Source organism: Ornithodoros turicata, chromosome 2 (genome assembly GCF_037126465.1).
Source record: "Ornithodoros turicata isolate Travis chromosome 2, ASM3712646v1, whole genome shotgun sequence".
Lineage (NCBI taxonomy): Eukaryota > Metazoa > Arthropoda > Arachnida > Ixodida > Argasidae > Ornithodoros > Ornithodoros turicata.
This window is the reverse complement of record NC_088202.1, coordinates 136435988-136453821: the sequence shown is the minus strand read 5'-3', so window position 1 is coordinate 136453821 and position 17834 is coordinate 136435988. Positions and strand designations below refer to the sequence as shown.

At 47.4% G+C, this 17834-nt stretch overlaps 1 protein-coding gene and 1 long non-coding RNA gene across 6 annotated transcripts in view; one reads left to right on the top strand and one right to left on the bottom strand.

The window, feature by feature from the left end:
- The window catches only part of LOC135386192 (uncharacterized), a 449529-nt gene that overhangs the window by 406443 nt on the left and 25252 nt on the right, over window positions 1–17834 (top strand). The window lies entirely within an intron of this gene.
- On the bottom strand, window positions 4397–10418 carry LOC135384134 (uncharacterized). Of its 2 annotated transcripts, XM_064613353.1 has the most exons (5): window positions 10131–10418; window positions 8040–8214; window positions 6072–6206; window positions 5895–6004; window positions 4397–4753 (listed from the first exon to the last, which is right to left on the bottom strand). In XM_064613353.1, exons 1-5 carry the CDS (start codon window positions 10311–10313, stop codon window positions 4511–4513), a joined length of 846 nt encoding a protein of 281 aa, XP_064469423.1. In that variant the 5' UTR covers window positions 10314–10418; the 3' UTR covers window positions 4397–4510. The 2 variants fall into 2 exon arrangements, with proteins under 2 accessions (XP_064469423.1, XP_064469424.1); XM_064613354.1 differs by lacking the exon at window positions 6072–6206.

The window sequence follows — 17834 nt, the reverse complement described above, 5'->3', positions numbered from 1 at the left end:
CTTCGACAAAGTGCTCGCGACTTGTTAAAGATAATTGGGGGGGGGGGATATGTCGATAATTCATAATTGTCCTAGTTCGTAATGTGCACGATGCACGTGCACGATGTCGAGGTATCCCCTCACCGTAACGACACGAGGTGCGGACTTCCGTTGTAGGGCTATACGGCTGCATGGTGTGGCCAAAGCATGTGACGTGCCCGTTATAATTTTCGACACCGCAGTGCTAGGGGTTGAAATGCTACTGTGTAGCGCACGTACAAACCACCCTAAGCACCGGAACATTGAGTAATCTTATAGCTGGGGTTAATGTGTCATTGGCCTAATGCGGTATGACTCACTGACGTTTGATTACCATGTGATTGTCCCTGTACAACTTCACGGGACCCTCACGTTTTCTGTGCTTTTGTCTTGTTCATCATTTTGCTTTACTGATAACATTGTTCGCTCTTTTAGCTCAAAGAGGTGCACTATAGATTATATTGTCTTGCCTCATTGAACAATTTCGTGAAGAGGCTGTTATTTTCCGACATACACACACAACTACATTCGGTATATGTGTTGAAGCAGATAAGGTACGGAAGACGTGGCTACAAATACACGCGACAGAGGGACCGTCGAGTGTTTGTCGTTTCCTACTCGAGTACAAATGCCCTTCCCGGTGACAACATGCGATGGTTATGAAACAATATGCGCGTTGAACGTTTCAGTGAAAGCATTACGTTGACACCTTTGACATTAGCAGAAAGTGTTAATGTTATATGTCTTTTCCTCCAGAGACCCTCAGTATACTGAAAATAAACGATTTCAAATTTTAAATGAACTCGTACTTGTGTAACTCTAACTGTCCTTGGCCGGTTCTGAATACAGTGCGCCACATTTTGCATGTTTTCTAAAGCATTACGAGTAAGTTTCTAACTAGCACCCTTCATGTAGGGATAAGCCTCTGCGTCAGAAAACCGAGAGATAACAGGGTGAGACCGACTTAGTCAGAGAAATCTTCTTCTAGTAGACCTCTCTCTGTTTGCAAGCAAATGACGTCATACTGTTCGACAGCGCCACCAATTTGGTAGAGTTGAACTACGAAGCTGTCGAACTACTCGAAGCTATAGGGACGGACAAGGTAGCGCCCGAAAATCACGGTCTTGAGGGGATTACGATGGTCAGTGCAAGGGACGCGACTTTCAGTCCTACTTTTCTTTCAATGGGAGGCAGCGAACAAGTGCTCATTCGTGGAACCCAGCCCTCCCCTTCTGATTTGTTTCAGTTTCAGTCTGTCTACCAACGTCATGATGACGTTTTCCGGGTAGAGGTCTGTTTTTCCTCTCACACGCAGTGACCGTGATCCACGAAGGGAGACTGGCCAAGGCTATACAGGACTCTGTAGAGTGGATATATCCCTATTAGTGAATATGAGTGCAGTGATATAGGTGAATGAACTATATAAAATGTGTATGTCCCTAAGATTAAGCAAAAATTAAGTACATGATGTGTGGCAGCAAAGTAAGGAGACTGCTCGTGTGGCGTTTGATCTGGCAACATTGGGAACCTCTCCTGCGCGACACTCTACGGATATACATCTTGTTTACATTCACTTCGAATTTCAACGCTCCACCGTTTCCACGTGCGCATCAGGGCCGAGGGCCATTTCTGAGGGCCGAGAAAATGTGACGGAGGAATCCCGGTGCAGAAAGCCTCCCACTTCAAAAAATGACGAAAACGTGGATAGCGTGAGAACCCTTGTGCGACCGTCGAATAACATTGAGAGTGATCAGCGACGAGTTGAATTTAAACCGCTTCACTGTTCACGACAGTTTAACGCAAGAATTGGGCCATGCTGAAAATGTGAAACGGACGTGTCCGTCGAGAGTGATCCGAATTTTCTCGAACATACGATAACGGGTGACGAAACATGGTGTTTTCGAGTCCGTGTGACTTTGTTTCTTTCCACGAAATTCAAAAACCCATATCAAGGGACCATTTCGGAACCGACGCAAACATTCAGAAACTCGTGACGGAAGCAACTGATCGCGACACCGGTTGAGGACTTCCTGCGCTGCTATAGGAACGTCTGCACAAGTTTGCGGCTTCGGATGGGAACTATACCTTGAAGGGAATAACCATGAATTGCAACTTTCTCGAAAATATAAAGGGTTACAAACATAGGCCCATTACTTTTCTGCCATCTCGTATGTATAGTGATGTACGTGTGCGTATGACGTATGAGCATACCAGGAACCGTTGCCGGAAGAAATGCAAGAAAGGGACATAAATCAATTCTGGGTTGGCAAACGAATCGGCTGAGCAGACGCTGTGACACTCTGATCCATGGAGGAAAGGATCCTAAGGGGAACACGCATCGCAGAGCAATGAGAGAGAAGTGACGTGAAACGTCACACGTCATTCTGCGCAAGAAAGTAATGGAAACTCACAGATGCTGGACACTGCCGTTTGCTACAGGCAAACGTGGGGCGAGCATTGGACAGCACGGCGCAAATATTTGCAACAGCAATGTTATGCGGGTGAGGGCATAGAACTCTCATAATAACTAGAAACTAAGCCGGAGAAGAGGGGCATCTCAACAAGTGAGCCGCCACGGTAGATACGGTAGGCCTAACACATGTTAGCGACAGTATCTCCTACAAGCTCCGTGCGCTTTTCGCATGTCGCAGTACAATGCTGAAACAGTATACAGCGCTCGTTCTTTGCGAGACTACAAGCAATCCAAGCTCACACGATCCATAACAGACAAGGAACGCACTTCACACACAGCATGGCACACGGAGCTCAGCCGAAGGAAGGAAGCGGACTTGGATTGGATTGGATACCAGGGTGCCGAAGCGGGCTGACGTTCACGCGTGGAAAGGCCGCAGCCGTATCGATCATGGCGCCTTCCAGACTTCCATGCTGGGAGGAGGTATCGCCGCCGTACAAGTCCTTTGCTCTCCCCCATTTTTACCCCCAGCTTTACTTCTAGCCTCTCTCCTTATGATTTCGACGGGTGAGGGTTCGTGCGAGGAGGTTTCCTGCCCGTAACACATGGCGACGGGCGATCTTCAGACTTCTCTCAGCATTATACGTCACTCAGTCTCCTTAGCGTTCTTTCTTCCGTGCTCTTTCCCGTCGACAAAATGCATGTGTTTGTACTTTTCTCCTGCATAGTACTTGTGGTAGGGGTTGATATGGCGTTAATTTTGTGAACGAGAGGCTGCCTCTTCTCGCTGAATGCAGGGTACAGAGTTGCTCCAATGCACAGATGCGCTACGACATGAACTGTGCGAAGTCACAGGCACGCGGTACGAGTGTATACATAGGCGTGAAATGCTCAAATGGGGGAATAATCGTCCAGTATACAGGGTGCTCAAAATTAAGCTTTCATGAGCGCTACGCAAACACAGCGATGACAGGAAACCGGATGATAACTTTGCGATACTTGTGTAAGAAACAGGTGCTGCTAATTATATAGCACCTGTTCCTTACTCAAGGAACTGAAAAATAGCACCAGTTTTCTTTTGTTCGCCTATTTATTAAGTGCTAGTGAAAGCTTAATTTTGAACACCCTGTATACATATACGTTTACCGACAGGATGTCGGCTTGTGAAAACCGCACCTAGGTGGCTCTCACAGCTTTACTCTAAACATTATGTGAAGGATAAAAAACATCCTGTCCTGTATATACGTTTTTTGTTGTTATCTACACGTTTTTCATGAAAAGCTACGAAGACAGCATATATGCCGTTGTTTGAAGTTGGCATACAAACGGCTAGACGGCCATCCACTCGGGGGGGGGGGGTATGCAACTAGTAAATGCTAATTACGTAGGTGCTTTCATTAAAAAAGTGAGATAGCAGTAATTCTGAAACGTGCACGAGCATTTAAATATCTATCGACGAATATTCGTATTCAAATGAACCGAAACCGTAACCGTGCGTTTCAGCAGCGTATGATCGTCGTCGTCGTCGGCTTATCTGGGATGCATAGCATGAAATAGGGGTCCGCCTATTTTCATGGGGACATGTTGCACGTGCCGCAGGGTAGGACGATGGTGTTTGGGCCAGCATATCGGCCAATTCCAATAATATCCGTCGCTCCAAAGATCATCCCCCCCCCCTCTGAAACTTGGAATGAGTGCAGTCCTTCCTGCGCGTGCGATCCGCGGGGTTTGTTTTGCCTCATTGGGGCGGGGGTAGGGCGTGCGGTAACGTTCGGTAGACGGCTCATTTCCATAGCCATATGCGGCGATCGATATTTCAACGCACTTGCTCGTTTCAAGATCTTTTTTTTTTTCGAATACAAATGCTTTCAACGAGGACTGTCACCCATTCCGCCATGTCGGGGGACACGAGATTTATGCATAGCACAACCGACACCTGTCGCTTACTGAATTAAAAGACTGCAGTGCGATAACAGACTCGATATAATGTCATTACGCAACATAATCAACGTCCAAAAGAAACCAAACATCGAATTAATATGCTGCATGCGGTTTGTATAGCTTTCGTCGGCAGGACAATCACTGAGGGTGCATGGTTTCTTCCACCGCCTGCTCGGGAGACTTTGCACCCACGAGAGGGCTTCTGAATGGAATATCCCCCTCCGTGTGACTGCGCACGTCAGTTTGTAACGGCCCCGTGGCTAAGAGCTCGCCCATCTCGGGAGCCTCGTAGCCCTCCACGGAGAAATCATGGCCGTCGGCTCCCTGCATTGCCTGCGTTATCGGCGGTGTCGCCATTCCCCACCGGTCGTCCTGGAACGCCTGTACAAACAAATTACAATTACAAATTACAAACGATTTGGACAAATTAATGTGTTCTGCTTTCTTTGGGCAGTGACACTTAGCGCTCCCTAGAGGTGGGTGACCTCCTATACCCTGGGGTCCGTTTGCGCAATCAAGCCAGGGGGCTTAATCGCTTCATCGTCGTTACGGTCGTTACACGCTAACGAGTGGCGGGAAATTCAAATAGGTGGCCACGTGACACATTGCGCGTGACGCGTACCACGGCCTTCACGTATCGCGCGAAGAGCGCAGTGCACGTGTTTTAGCACGTGCCCACCTTTTTAAATTTCCCGCCCGCCTTTTTGAATTTCCCGCCACTCGTTAGCCTGTAACGACCGTAACGACGATGAAGCGATTAAGCCCCCTGGTTAATAACACTACCATAATCATCATCATGATCATCATCTCTAACAAAGATCCTTGGGGTAGCTTTGCGAAGAGCGAACACGAGCACAGTTTTACGAAGAATTCCCAATGCGCAAACTTCGCAATACGCTGGATGAAGCGCTGGCTATAATTGACCGCGAATTCTCTTTGAAATATTTTGCACGATGATTGTGTGCATCACCTGTAAGCGTGTGACACCTGTTTGGCTTTGGTTTGGCTCCGCTCTTGCGCTTTAAGTGATCCGAAAATTTTCGCATCAATTAACCGTGTAATTAACCGTTGGTTGCAGGCAATCGTGCTGGGCCTACAGCGTTATGAATCTCGCGTGCGTGGAGAACGAACATGAAAACTGTCAGATTGATGAGAATGAGATCCCCGTACACTTCGCGTGCGCGTTCGCGTTTGTGTGAGATCAGATCAGAAAGAAATCAGATGTGTGTATATAGCATCGTAGGCTTCAATGAGGAATACGCGTGTTTCACTCGCAAGGACGGACAGCGCAGGGATGAGGAAAACGTTCTCATCGAAGAACCCTTAAACGGTAAGATGTCCACGTCCTCATAATGCAGCAATAGACGACAACAAAGCTTAAGACAAATGACACCCGCATGTTGACATCGTCAACAACCCTTGTCGTCGTCTATTGCTGCAGTTTCATTCTGAATATACGTACGAACTCCTCCATTCAGTCTGTCGATCAAAATGTCTACGGTACAGTGTTGTACAAGCATACCTTCCTCTTCGACACAGCACTGCGCACGCAACAATAGAAGACCGAACACCAGGTCACCACGAAGTTGATCACAGCCAGAGAGAACAGGATCAGCGAGCTCTTAGGCATCACTAGAAAGAAGGACCGCGGTTTAGTCAGCGGTACGTCTACACGGTGTCTGCCATTTTCTCTACTAACTGCACGCTGAAGTCCCAAAGTAGGTTTCGTCACTGTTGTCACCACAGTTATTGTTGCCGTCGCATTGATATCCGGAAAAGATGCACCGGTTGTTGTCACAGAGGAACTGAGATGGGCCGCACGTCCCTTCTTCGGCTAGGGACACGAAATGACACCAGACGTAATTTCAAATCAAAATAAAACTTTATTTTACTACCCCAAAGCGAAAAGCTGTTGGAAGCAGAAGCCACCTAATTTGAACCAATTACCTATTATGTTGCCTGCGGCCTTGCAGTAACGGCTGAACTGGTCTTTGCCCGCATGGCGTAACATTCCGTTCAGCACTAACTGCCTTATTACTAAAGTGTCTCTGTGCAATATTAAGAACGAGGAAAATAACGTGCTGTTTTTCTTTGACAATCAATTTGAACAGGACAAGAACTACACGTCGTACGAGTCAGCACTGAGCGGATGTAACCGATCGTCCTTGAAAGACGTGGACGTCTGCCTTGTGCACCCTCTCTGTCAACAGCAGGATCCCGCCTGTGACCTCTCGTCAGACTATCACAGTAAATTCAAAAACACTCTTTCTGGGTAAAAAAAAGTGTTTTTAAGCAAATACACCTTTTTTAATTCCACAAAGTTAACGAAAAGCCGCAAAAGAGGTGCTAAGAAAGGTGTATGAGAAAATACACTCTTTATTACACCAAGTGCTGTATCAAAAAGGGTGTTTTTGTGCGTTTACACCTGTCTTTACACCCTTCAAGTAACACTGGGGTATAACACTGGTGTTATAATACACCCTTTCTACCCTGGTGTTGAAAATGGTGTTTTAATTCGTGAGAGAAAAATCACATTGGCTTGACAGCTCCGCTCATTAGATAATCACATTATAGACGATAGCTTGAGTTGAAAACACAGTATTTGACAGGGAGGGATGTCAGGAATCTCACTGATATCTTTGACTCGTTGCAGGCGTACGTGTTAATTGTAAAGACACATTTTCGTCACCGTTACAGACGAGTTCTGCCGCACTAAGCTTAGCGAACGTACCCCAACAAACTCTATTTCAGTATATGATCAATCTGGTACGCCAATTTAGGCTTCCGCCTCGATGCCAATACACGCGAGGCTACCGAGGGTGCCCGGGGGCCCGGGTTTATTACTGGCATCGTCTGAAGATGGCAACATCGTAACGCCGCTCATTACACGACCACGGACGGCGTTATGATGTTGCGATCTTCACCTCTTACCTTATGCATGCCCAACTGTTTTGCTTTCATTTCTTTCTTTTTTTTTTTTTTGCTCTCTCAGTGTTGCTAGGACGATGAAGGTTGCCAGCAACGCGCTGCGCTGCGCTCCAGTTTAGGTTCTGCGGTGGAACCACGGCTGGAACTGTGCAGTCTCCAGGGTGGCTGTTGCCATACAAGCAAAAACGTCGAACTGCGTGCATGGCTCGGCATGCTGCTGCGGGAGCTTTTATGAAGCATTTACTGTGTGGAACCAAGCCGACAAAGCTAGTTCTCAGCTAGCTAGCTAGCTGGTGAAGGTGCTGTGAGAACGTCATTTGAGTTCACGTCAATGAGAAGGACTCATTTCCCATTTATAGCACTGGCAGCTGGCACACAACCAAGGAACTGCCGGGTGTGGGAATGCTTCCTGGCATTTTATTACACCCTTTCGAAAGGGTGTAAGAGTGTTAAACACCCTCCTAAAAGGGTGTTTAAAGGGAGCAAAAAAAAAAAAAAAAACGCATTTTCAAGGAAAAGCACCCTTTCAAAGGGTGTTTTGCACCTCTAAAAAGGGTGTTCCAGAACATACAGTGTAAAAAGTGGTGTGAGTTATAGGACAAGCCATTTACACCCATAAGGGTGTTTTTCAGTTTACAGTGTACGATGTGACTTCAGCTATATGTCGTGGCCTGTCGCCTTATTGTCTAAGTACAACATTTTGCGAGATGAACCAACAAACAAGACTACAAAGGTTTACCTTCGGCATAGCTCGTAACGATGATGCGCAAAATGTTGCCGTCCACAAAATATGAAATTGGAGTTTTAGTGTAGAGCTGAATGGAAAGCGTATAGCTGGTTGTCCAGTGGATGGGGTTCTTCTTTGTTATCTCTCCACACTGTTCCTCGTCTTCAGTGAGGTACCTTGTTTTCGTCTGCGCAGGTTACGTACCCATATTAGCCACATCGTGATATCTAGTAAAACTACTTATCCCCTCGCAACGAACACCTTTTTACTATCCGCACCACGAACTAGCTATACGGCGCCTTCACAATTGCCTGCTTCGACTGTAATACTTGGAAGAAATATCCACTCGAACCGAGACAAACATCCAGTTGCCGCTCATTTAAAAGTAAACTAAAAATATACACCTAAGTTATAACATATATAAGTAACAATTATGCTCCGAGTAACATTGTGCTCTGCTCCTCACCTTCTTGATAGAACATGTTGTTAAACAAAGTTACTCACTCCTATATTCCAATGTATTGTTTGTTATGGTTGGGACTGTTTTACAGGATCTTATACACTAACTGTGCCGCTATGTACCCAGCACCACCAATATATATTATAAATTTTTAAAAGTTTTTTTTATCCTTAATGTTTTCGAAGTTGTCGTCATCGTCGTTGAAAATTGTCCGTGACCAAGCGATGAAGTTAATTGAACTGAATTCGATGTTTGCCAGAACTTGATAACCCCAACGAGGTCGATCAGCGGGATAAATAGACACCTCTGAACGCACGTGACACGAAATATTTCATTTTAACGGCCTTAACGGTGAGGGACATGTTACTCCAAATTGAGGCTTTTACGTCGGGAGTCAATTGTGGTCACATCACAAGTGACGCCGCCGTGGTCGGCCCGTGGATTACTTATGCCCACATGAGGGTTTCGTAATGTGCGACGTAATCTCGGAACACGGCTATTCGTATCTAGAGGGACCATGAAGAGATCGTCAAAACCTCTGTAAGTATATGTAATGCATTCTTGGACGCTAATACATTCACCATGCGGAGTATGAACCAAGCATTGGTTAGAACAGCGAAGATATTAACTAAAAACCACGGTAAAAAAAAAGGCGACTGCTGCGACACGACCATTGCCGGCACGTCTGAGAAACTAGATGCGACGTCAGAAGCAGGTGACGTTCCCTGCTGTCCAACTGTCTTTGTGCAACCTCGGAGTGAGCGAATGACGCAAGTAACGTCAGGCTGCTTGTGGGGGATGTGTCGGATGACCGTTCGACAATTTTTTCTTTTCTTTTTATTTTTTATTTTGACGTGGTCTGCGCCCGCGCGTTGAATGCAATCTGGCAAAAATCGCATATATTTCAGTAAAGGTCGTGCTTTACCGATAACGCAGGTATTTCGGGGATCTCTTCATGGTCCGTTTAACGTTGCTGACGGACCTACATGACGGAATCAACATGTACCACGCCTGCTACTTCTTGCCACCTTTTCAAAGCACCATGATTCACCGAAGCCAAGGTTGGGTTGCGGTTGGATGGAGAGGTCAAGAACATGTTGGTGACATGGTGTGAGATAAAAAAAAAAAGAAAGAAAAAGAATGTGTGTCACATCCGCTCATATTGTCGAGGGTAGCGTGCTGGCTTGCTGAGATCAAGATCCCGGGTTCGATCCCGGCCGAGGGCGGTAGCAATGTGTGGGAGGTAAACATTGCTTCCAGCACCGTGTGTCGGATATTTCCGGCGCACGTCAAAAGAACCCCAGGTGGTCCCAATAGGCTCTGCAAGTAACCGAGCGTTCTGCGCATATCTCCTCTCCCGGTTACTCCACTCGGGAAGCCCCATTGGCTACGGCGGCGCCCTCCCTCTTCCCTCTCACTGCCTCCTCTCATGCGCAGAGACGCACTTGCACAGCGTATTATCCGCAGTCCTACCCTGCGGCACGTGCAACATGTCGCCGCACTGGGCATCTTCATCATCATCATCATTATTATTATTATTATTATTATTATTATTATGTTATTGCCGAGGGTCACAGGAGGCAGGACATTAAAGCAAAAATCTTATTCGATGTGCGAGGAACATGGTACGAAAGAGAACTTACGCGCACGAAGTCAATGCAAGACTTGTTGAACTGGCCTTGACGCAGGTTCATTTCTTCGATGGTAACAATGAGTCCCGTGCCTCCGGATCCAACGAGCTCGTATTCACACGTGTCCCTGCCTCTTCGATTGCGCCTCTGTGTTGCCCACACAATGGCCGAGGAGAACGGCATGCTGGTGTTCATTAGCGTAGTTTTCGTCCTCTCCGGCTCGGCGCAGTTCAATTGCACTGTCACAGAGCCCACATGTTAATTATATACAATTTATTTGTAAAAACAGAAGAAAAAAAAACACTTTCGTAGGTTCACACGCAATCATTATTTCATGAAACATGCAGTCACCATTTCTACTTTCTTTGTAAATGATTGCACGCCATGTGAAGTGGACGGATTATTCGTGCAATCTGAATTAGTTTGGTTTTCCTTTCAAAAACAAGATTGATTTCTTTCTGGCGTTTAGTACCAAAAAAAAAAAAGTGCCATGAAATGGAATATAATGAAAAGCATATATGTGGTCGTCATGCGATGCATTTGACGGCGATGTGCGGTAACACAAATCATCAAGTGCTGCACGACGTAAAGTAAGTAAAGTAAAGTAAGAGGAGCGTAAGACATCTACGAGACAGCGTATTTCCATATGGTGAGTCCCTCAGCGTTAATAGGGGTCTTCGTGCATAAGAGGTAATCGCATTGGCCCAATTGCAGAGCGCTTGGGTCCCGAAAACATGTCTGGAATGAACTTGCCCGTTGCGTATATATTTTGTCTCTTAGCAGCAAGAGCGCACCCAAGAAACTGCATTGCTAGAGCAAGAAGCAGCAGCACAGCCATGTCCCGAATGAAGCCGAATAAGCAATAGAACCAGAACTACTTTGTCTTCTTCTCAAAAGCGTGGCACACAACGCTACATTCTTCTTCTTCTTCTTCTTCTTCGTCCAAGAAACCATATAAATCCTCCTTTTCCTCCTTCACCATATAGGCGCGCACACACAGTCGGGATGTGGCTAATTTCAGCCAATATAGGCAGTCGGTTTCGAACACAGGACTGATGGTGCCTCGTCTTCGCCCTATCCTCACCCACCCCTCCTCCTCTTAGCTGTGGCCGCCAAACGCAGAGTCATGATTGGCGGACTCATCGACAATATCATAATGTTTAAGCGATTGGGACCAGCTCCCGTGGCTCAGTGGTTAGCGTGCTGGCCATGTCACGCCGAGACTGGGAGGTACCCGGGTTCGAATCCCGGTGCCGGCTGTGCTGTCTGGGGTTTTTCCTGGGTTTTCCTCAGACGTTTTCAGACATATGTCGGCACAGTTCCCTTAGAAGTCGGCCCAGGACGCACATTCCCCCAAGGCGTCAGTCGTGACGTTGCCCACCTCTGTGAGGGCGACAACGGCGAGCCCTTTTCACCACCCACCACCACCACCACTTAAGCGATTGGGCTTTCTTTATCTAGGTGGCAACAACAACTTTATTTCGAGACGATGAATGGGGAGTTTCATCCCCAGGGGCGATACTCTACCCCATTGCTGGTGATGATGCGGGGAATGAAATAATAAGTCCCTTCACAATATGGATCGAAGTCCTATGGTATCCAGACACCTCGACATGCCTCGACATACCTCTCGTCAACATGCCGCATTAATTCATCGAATGCGCCTCGATGTGGCTTTTACAGCGCAGTGGCGTTACCGCTTGAGGCTAGTTGACTCTCCCCAATGCAGTCACTGCGGTGCTGTAGAAGATCTAGAGCACATTCTTCTCTATTGCCCACACTATCAACCAGGGTGGCGGAGTTGCCACTCCTGGGTTGGAATGATTCCGGAATCATTCCAGATTTATCAGAGCCCGGAATGGAATTGGAATGGAATGGCGGAAACTGTCCTAGGAATGGAATGGAATTAGGCATTTTTTTCGCAGGCGGAATGGAATTTTAATGGACTGGTCTGGGTGCCACACGGTCAAGGGCGAAATAACCTTGTGTTTTTGCTCTTTTCGTGATGGGTAATGTCAATCTCCTCTATAGCACTGCTGGGCTACCCAGTACGGTTACCGGTCCCTTTTCTTTTATTGATGGAATTAAAGGAATGGAATGGGGTTACCAAGCCATTCCAGGAGTGGGAATTGGCCATACCTTTTCATTCCGAGGAACTGAAAGGAATAGAATTATCACAAATCTCCACTCCTCGGAATGGAATTGGAATGGAATGGGTGATCCCATTCCGCAACACTGCTATCAACCTTCCCGAACGGTACTCTGGATCCCCTAACGAGCTGGACTCTCGCCCACTCTCTCTAACAAAATTTATCTAGGTGTCAGTGGCATATAGTCATTAACGATTACATAATCTTCTTAACCTTCTCTAGACTTTCTGGCCTAGATGTAAGCGTATATGCATTCCAAATGCACAGCCGTCATCACCATATTCGCTTCGAGAGTCCTGTGTCCATCATAGTGACGTCTAAAGGAAATACTTAAATGAACCTGAAGGTCGCTCATCTTACCTACGTTCCTCACTAACGAGTTAGGTAGTGAAAGTGACATATCGGGTGAAAGTTTTGGTGTCGGTTGTTACAGATTCAGTAGCGATCTTGAAGCAGTGATCGCCACGTTGAGATTGTCAGATTTTCGGTTTTCAACTTGCCGTGTGACAATCACACAGGTCAAAGCATCGGTATGTGGCATTATGCGTATGCTTGCACTTCCATGCTCCTCGGAATCCCCAATCGGAAGCGCCAACTTCTTTGAAGAACCGTAGGACACCTACCTAGGCTATAGAAAGGTCTGTGAAGCTGGATAGCACCACATACTTACGTTGGGGTAAAGCAGCTGACAGGCAGTTCAGGTTGACTGTCTAATTCGGCAGTTTACTGCTTCTTGGCAGATCACTCTTGTGGCGAATTCGGGTGGTCATTTCGTGGCAGCACGGCCTAGGGCACGGAAATTGCTAGGTCGGCGTCCGCGCTGAATCACGTGACCACAGCCACCCGAGCATGAGTGGCAGGAATGTAGCGGTTTTTGGTCGATAGGGGCATCGCTGTCGCTCGTCTTCCGTTCCGTCGTCTTCTAACCCACCCATGTGAACTTGGACGTGCGGGCAATGCGGGTCCTCGCCACCCTTGCGGAGCGGGTGTGACGACATCGAATAAAGTTGGCCAATCCGCTGCCCGGTCGCATCGAGGATGACGCTGATACGGGCTTTATTCACTGGGGACTATGGTACATAGGGATATTTACATGATGTACACACCGGACTGGATGTTACATGTTCCGAAGTCCGGCTCCCAGTCCATTTTTCCGCCGCTGCGGCCGCTTAAAAGGGTGACAGATAGGACCACAACCACCGCTGAAGGCTTCCAATCGGGCGGCCTGGGTTCAAAGGGTTATTGGGGGTTCGTGGTTGGCCCAGTTTAAATACTTGTCCAGGCCAGAACCGCCCGATTGCACACTCCCTCCACGCAATTTACGACCAGCGCGTCGAGGTGTCAACCCGTGCACGACCTAACTTTGGTCATTGCATGCCGCCAGCGCCAGAACCCAGATTTATGGCCGTCGCGGCGGATCGAGTTGCCTGGAGGACCCCATAGCTCCCCTGCACCTGCAACGATGCCATTCCCTCTCCCCACTGACATTGCCATTCATCCCCCAACAACACCAGATGTGGACGGATGATGCTACAATTTCGGCAAATATAACATACAATTCTCATAATGGTCATGCAAACACAACTCAATCCTCTACAATGATATAGATCTCGCGGGCCGATGAGTAGCGCCCCTATCGGATCGTGCCGACAGGTTCCTAGTGTTGCCGCTTATGACATGGTTGGTATAGACTAGTAGGTCCTGCTGTGGACACTGTCTAGAGACCACAAGGGACCTCTGACGCCTGTGCTTCAAAATGTGTAAGTCGTAGGAGTCAGACGAACATCTTTCTATCAATAAATTAAGCAGCGGCTTCAATAACAGCGAGTCATGCAATTTCAAAAACAAATTATTCATCAAGCTTTATTGCAAAAGTGGGTGCAGTACTTCCTGTACTTCTTTTTACAGAAACTAATAAACCTTCCACATGTACTTCTGCTGCTGCGTGTAGAGTAGCTCAGAGCGCTTCCCATTTGTGCGTACTCTGTGGCGCGACACATCGACCAGTTGAATTCCGAGTTGTCCAACTAAATGGTATGTGAAAGAAAGAAAGAAAAAATAATGGCGCGATGGGGGGGGGGGGGTAACAATTTAAAGTTCACTTTCATTGATTTTTCGATGACAGTGCAGGGAATAGGCGATGACCCGATGGCCATACTCTCGAGGGCACGCTCATCGCCGCCTCGCACGATACGAAAGTAGCCATTTTGACCACAGTGTTCGACCAGTATTTGACCAGTATTTGACCGTAGTATTTGACCAGTACAGCGTGGTTCGTGGGTGCGAGAGGGTTGAATGGCCCCAGAAGAAAATTCTTGTGGACACCTGTATGGTGGTAGATACCGCTGCTGTATGTATCTGGAAACCCGAGTAGACTTTGAAGCACACGCCTATGGGTCCGTTTTCAACCAGCGCGAGTCGTTTGAGTTCGTCGTTGCAACTGCATCAAAATGTACTCTTAAAATATTTAATAATTTCTGCAAGTGGTTTGTTACCGGGAAAAATGACAAATCAGTAATTCAAAATGTTACCTGTACACATGCTTTCAAGTTATGGTTCCCGTAAAAGATTCGCACACAAACGAGCAAAGCTATCAACGCCTTCAGCTGCATTTCGCATGGAGGTTATGTTAGCGAACTCTTTGTGTATCTCTTTTCACCGACAATACCGTGAGATGACATAACATACCAGTACGTGCACACACGCTGCTAAGAAAATTAGCCTGCGGAATTTTTTCCATCATTTTTCAGTACCCTGCTTAACTTTCTTATCGACTGTGTGAATGCAATACATTTTCTTGCCATAGTAGAAATACGTTGCAGTTCATTCCAGGCTGCTAATAGCTTGGCTGGCTGGAGCCTTCGATGCAGACGCAGTTCGTTAGATCCACAGAACTGTTTGCGTGCGTACCAATCAATAAAGTTGTAGTCATAAATACTCGCCCTCCATAAAAGCCTCCCATATAGTGACATCGCGCGACACATGCGCGTTCGCAGGTGCGTTTAGTTGTACGTGGGGGCCGTTCCTGCCCAGGGAGGGATTGCTCTGCTCAGCTATACAACACCGAAATTCTGCGCGTACTTGCCCACTAGGTACGAATAGCCGCCTTCGTAGTCCGTGGGACACGAGCGGTCAAAGTCGGGGTTATAATTACAGTAGAGTCACTGAATAAGCTTCGCTTCAGAGTATCGACACTGAGGTCCAAGGGAGAGTAGGACCGCCATCTTGTTTCGGCACCACACCGTTATCATCCCCATATGAGGATCAAAGACGGCTAACATAATGCTCCCCGTGGGACAGAGAAGCGTGTATGATTGTTGTGCCATAATCCAGGTATTGTCAACCAGAGCGTCCCGAGGATGTCAAGGTGAGCTCAAGGCCGCGAACTCGTGCTTGCAAACGAAAGGAACATTTCACTGGCGCACGACAGATGGCATCGTGCGCTAACGTGCGCATTGCGCGTGCGTGTGGGTAGCGTGGTGCCGAAACAAGATGGCGCATGCTCGCTCTTGGAGCTCAGTGTCGATACTCTGAAGCGTAGCTTATTTAGTGACTCTAAATTACAGGGTATCAGACCCTTGTGAGTACTGTAAGCAGGAGATGACGTCTTTTGGCGGGGTACTCCGGCTTCTGCTTGTTGCCTGTGGCTGTACTCTCTCGAGCTTCTATAGCATTCCCTTTGAGGCGAAGCTATAGCAAGTTCCACAGGGCCTTGCATAGAAGTTTAGGCGTTTGTAAGTTGTGCGATACACATAACACGTACAGTCCATTATTTCGGTGTACTTTCCGTGTCACTACACTGTATGAATGCAGGCTAAATTTCAGGCGTAAATAGATTATCAAGCATTACGCCAGAGGAGAGAAGGCAACCAGGATTACCTTCCGGATCTCCGAGATACGTGCATCACCCCCGTATTGTCGAAAAGTAGAAAATTCGGCAGAAAAAGAATACGGCAGTAGAGTAAAGCTATGGATTGAAGCAAAACCCTCAGTTCGGGAGCCGCCGAAATTCTGAACAGAAACTGTTCAGAAGAAGAATTCGAAATAACGGCGGCTCCCTTCCTGATGATTTTGCTTCGATCACCCTCTATTGAGTTATTTCTTCCATATTTTTTCCCCGTGGGTGTTAGAATTCCGAGAAAGCAGCCGGAGTTCTTAAATCGTTGCGCAGTGCTAGTTGTCTTGCCTATTGAAAACGTTTGATGAGACCTTCCGAACGGTATATGGCGATTTCTTCTGGCGAAGTTTATGCCACGGGTTTTCGCTACGACATTGAGAGTGGATGTGAGACGTAGACTGCATGCCTGCGTTAGAACTGGAGGATGTTCTACTGTCCAAAACGGGATGCAATGCGCCGGCAGCGGCTTATACCGGGGGATGTAATGTACCGCGGGATGTACCGGGGCAGTAGGCCATGACAGTTTGGTGGAACCTCGAGGAACTTCGTCTTGCGATAGCCCGATGCAGAGGATGCTGGTGAAATGGTGTTCTGAGGGCGGGAGTAATGGCGCAGCGATTCCTATCGACAGAAGTGAAAGAGCACAAACAAGCTGGTGCATACTGAGGGCTGGATCCGGAGATACGAAAGTCTCCGGTTCCAGACCTCTGCGGTTCTTATATTCGTCACACAGACAGTTGATGGCGGCTTGGACTCTGCTATAACTGCTGAGTTAGATGTTGTTCCTGGTACTCCTGAAAAACCTTGGTGTTCTTGGCCAACGCAGTCTCTAGCTGTCTTTCTGACGACACTGCGACATTGTGCAGCACTGGGAGGTTGAACGCAACAGGAGATATAGTATCAAAGCGGTATGAAGGCCGAGAATGGATGCACAAGAGGAACCTCATTGAGAACTTGCCAGAAAGCGTAATATGTTGGTACGGGCACTTGCTCTAAGGCTGAGGACTTCCGGTCGCCATACAAGGGAGCGGTCCAATAATGTGACGAGGAATCGGTGGTGCGTAACTCGAGGCACAACAAAAACAACACCAACAACTTTATTTTCGACCTTGGAGAGTGGGGAGTTTCATCGCCACAGGCGATACTCTACCCCATTGCTGGATGGAATAGGGGGAATAAAATAACGAGCCCCTTCACAATAACGATCGAAGTCCGATGGTGTCCAGAAATGTCAGAAGAGCTTTGAGCGCAGAGCGTTGCTGGGCTGGATTGGGCCAGGGACCAAGCAATTTCGAGAGGGAGAAAGGGCGAGAGTCCAGTTGACGAAGAGACTCGGAGAGTGTGGTTCCCGTTTAACTCCAGCCAAAATCTGGGTAGCAGTCTTTTCCGAAGAGTCTTCTGTTCCCCTCGTAGATGCGTATACGAAGAGGGGAGTCAAGTCCTGTAGATCACAAACAAAACACAGAAGCCGACACTGAAGATTCCCCTCGTAGTGAGAAACGTCGTGACTGCATTAAGGACTGCAGACCTTAGACTTAGACCTACAGACCTTTCCTGCAGACCAGAAGCAGATGTCATCCGCATATAGGCTAATGCGAACTCCCGGGAGTAGCAGTTGGGGCAGAAATGGACTGCTTGATTAATTATTCTGACTCCATCTGTTGTTTG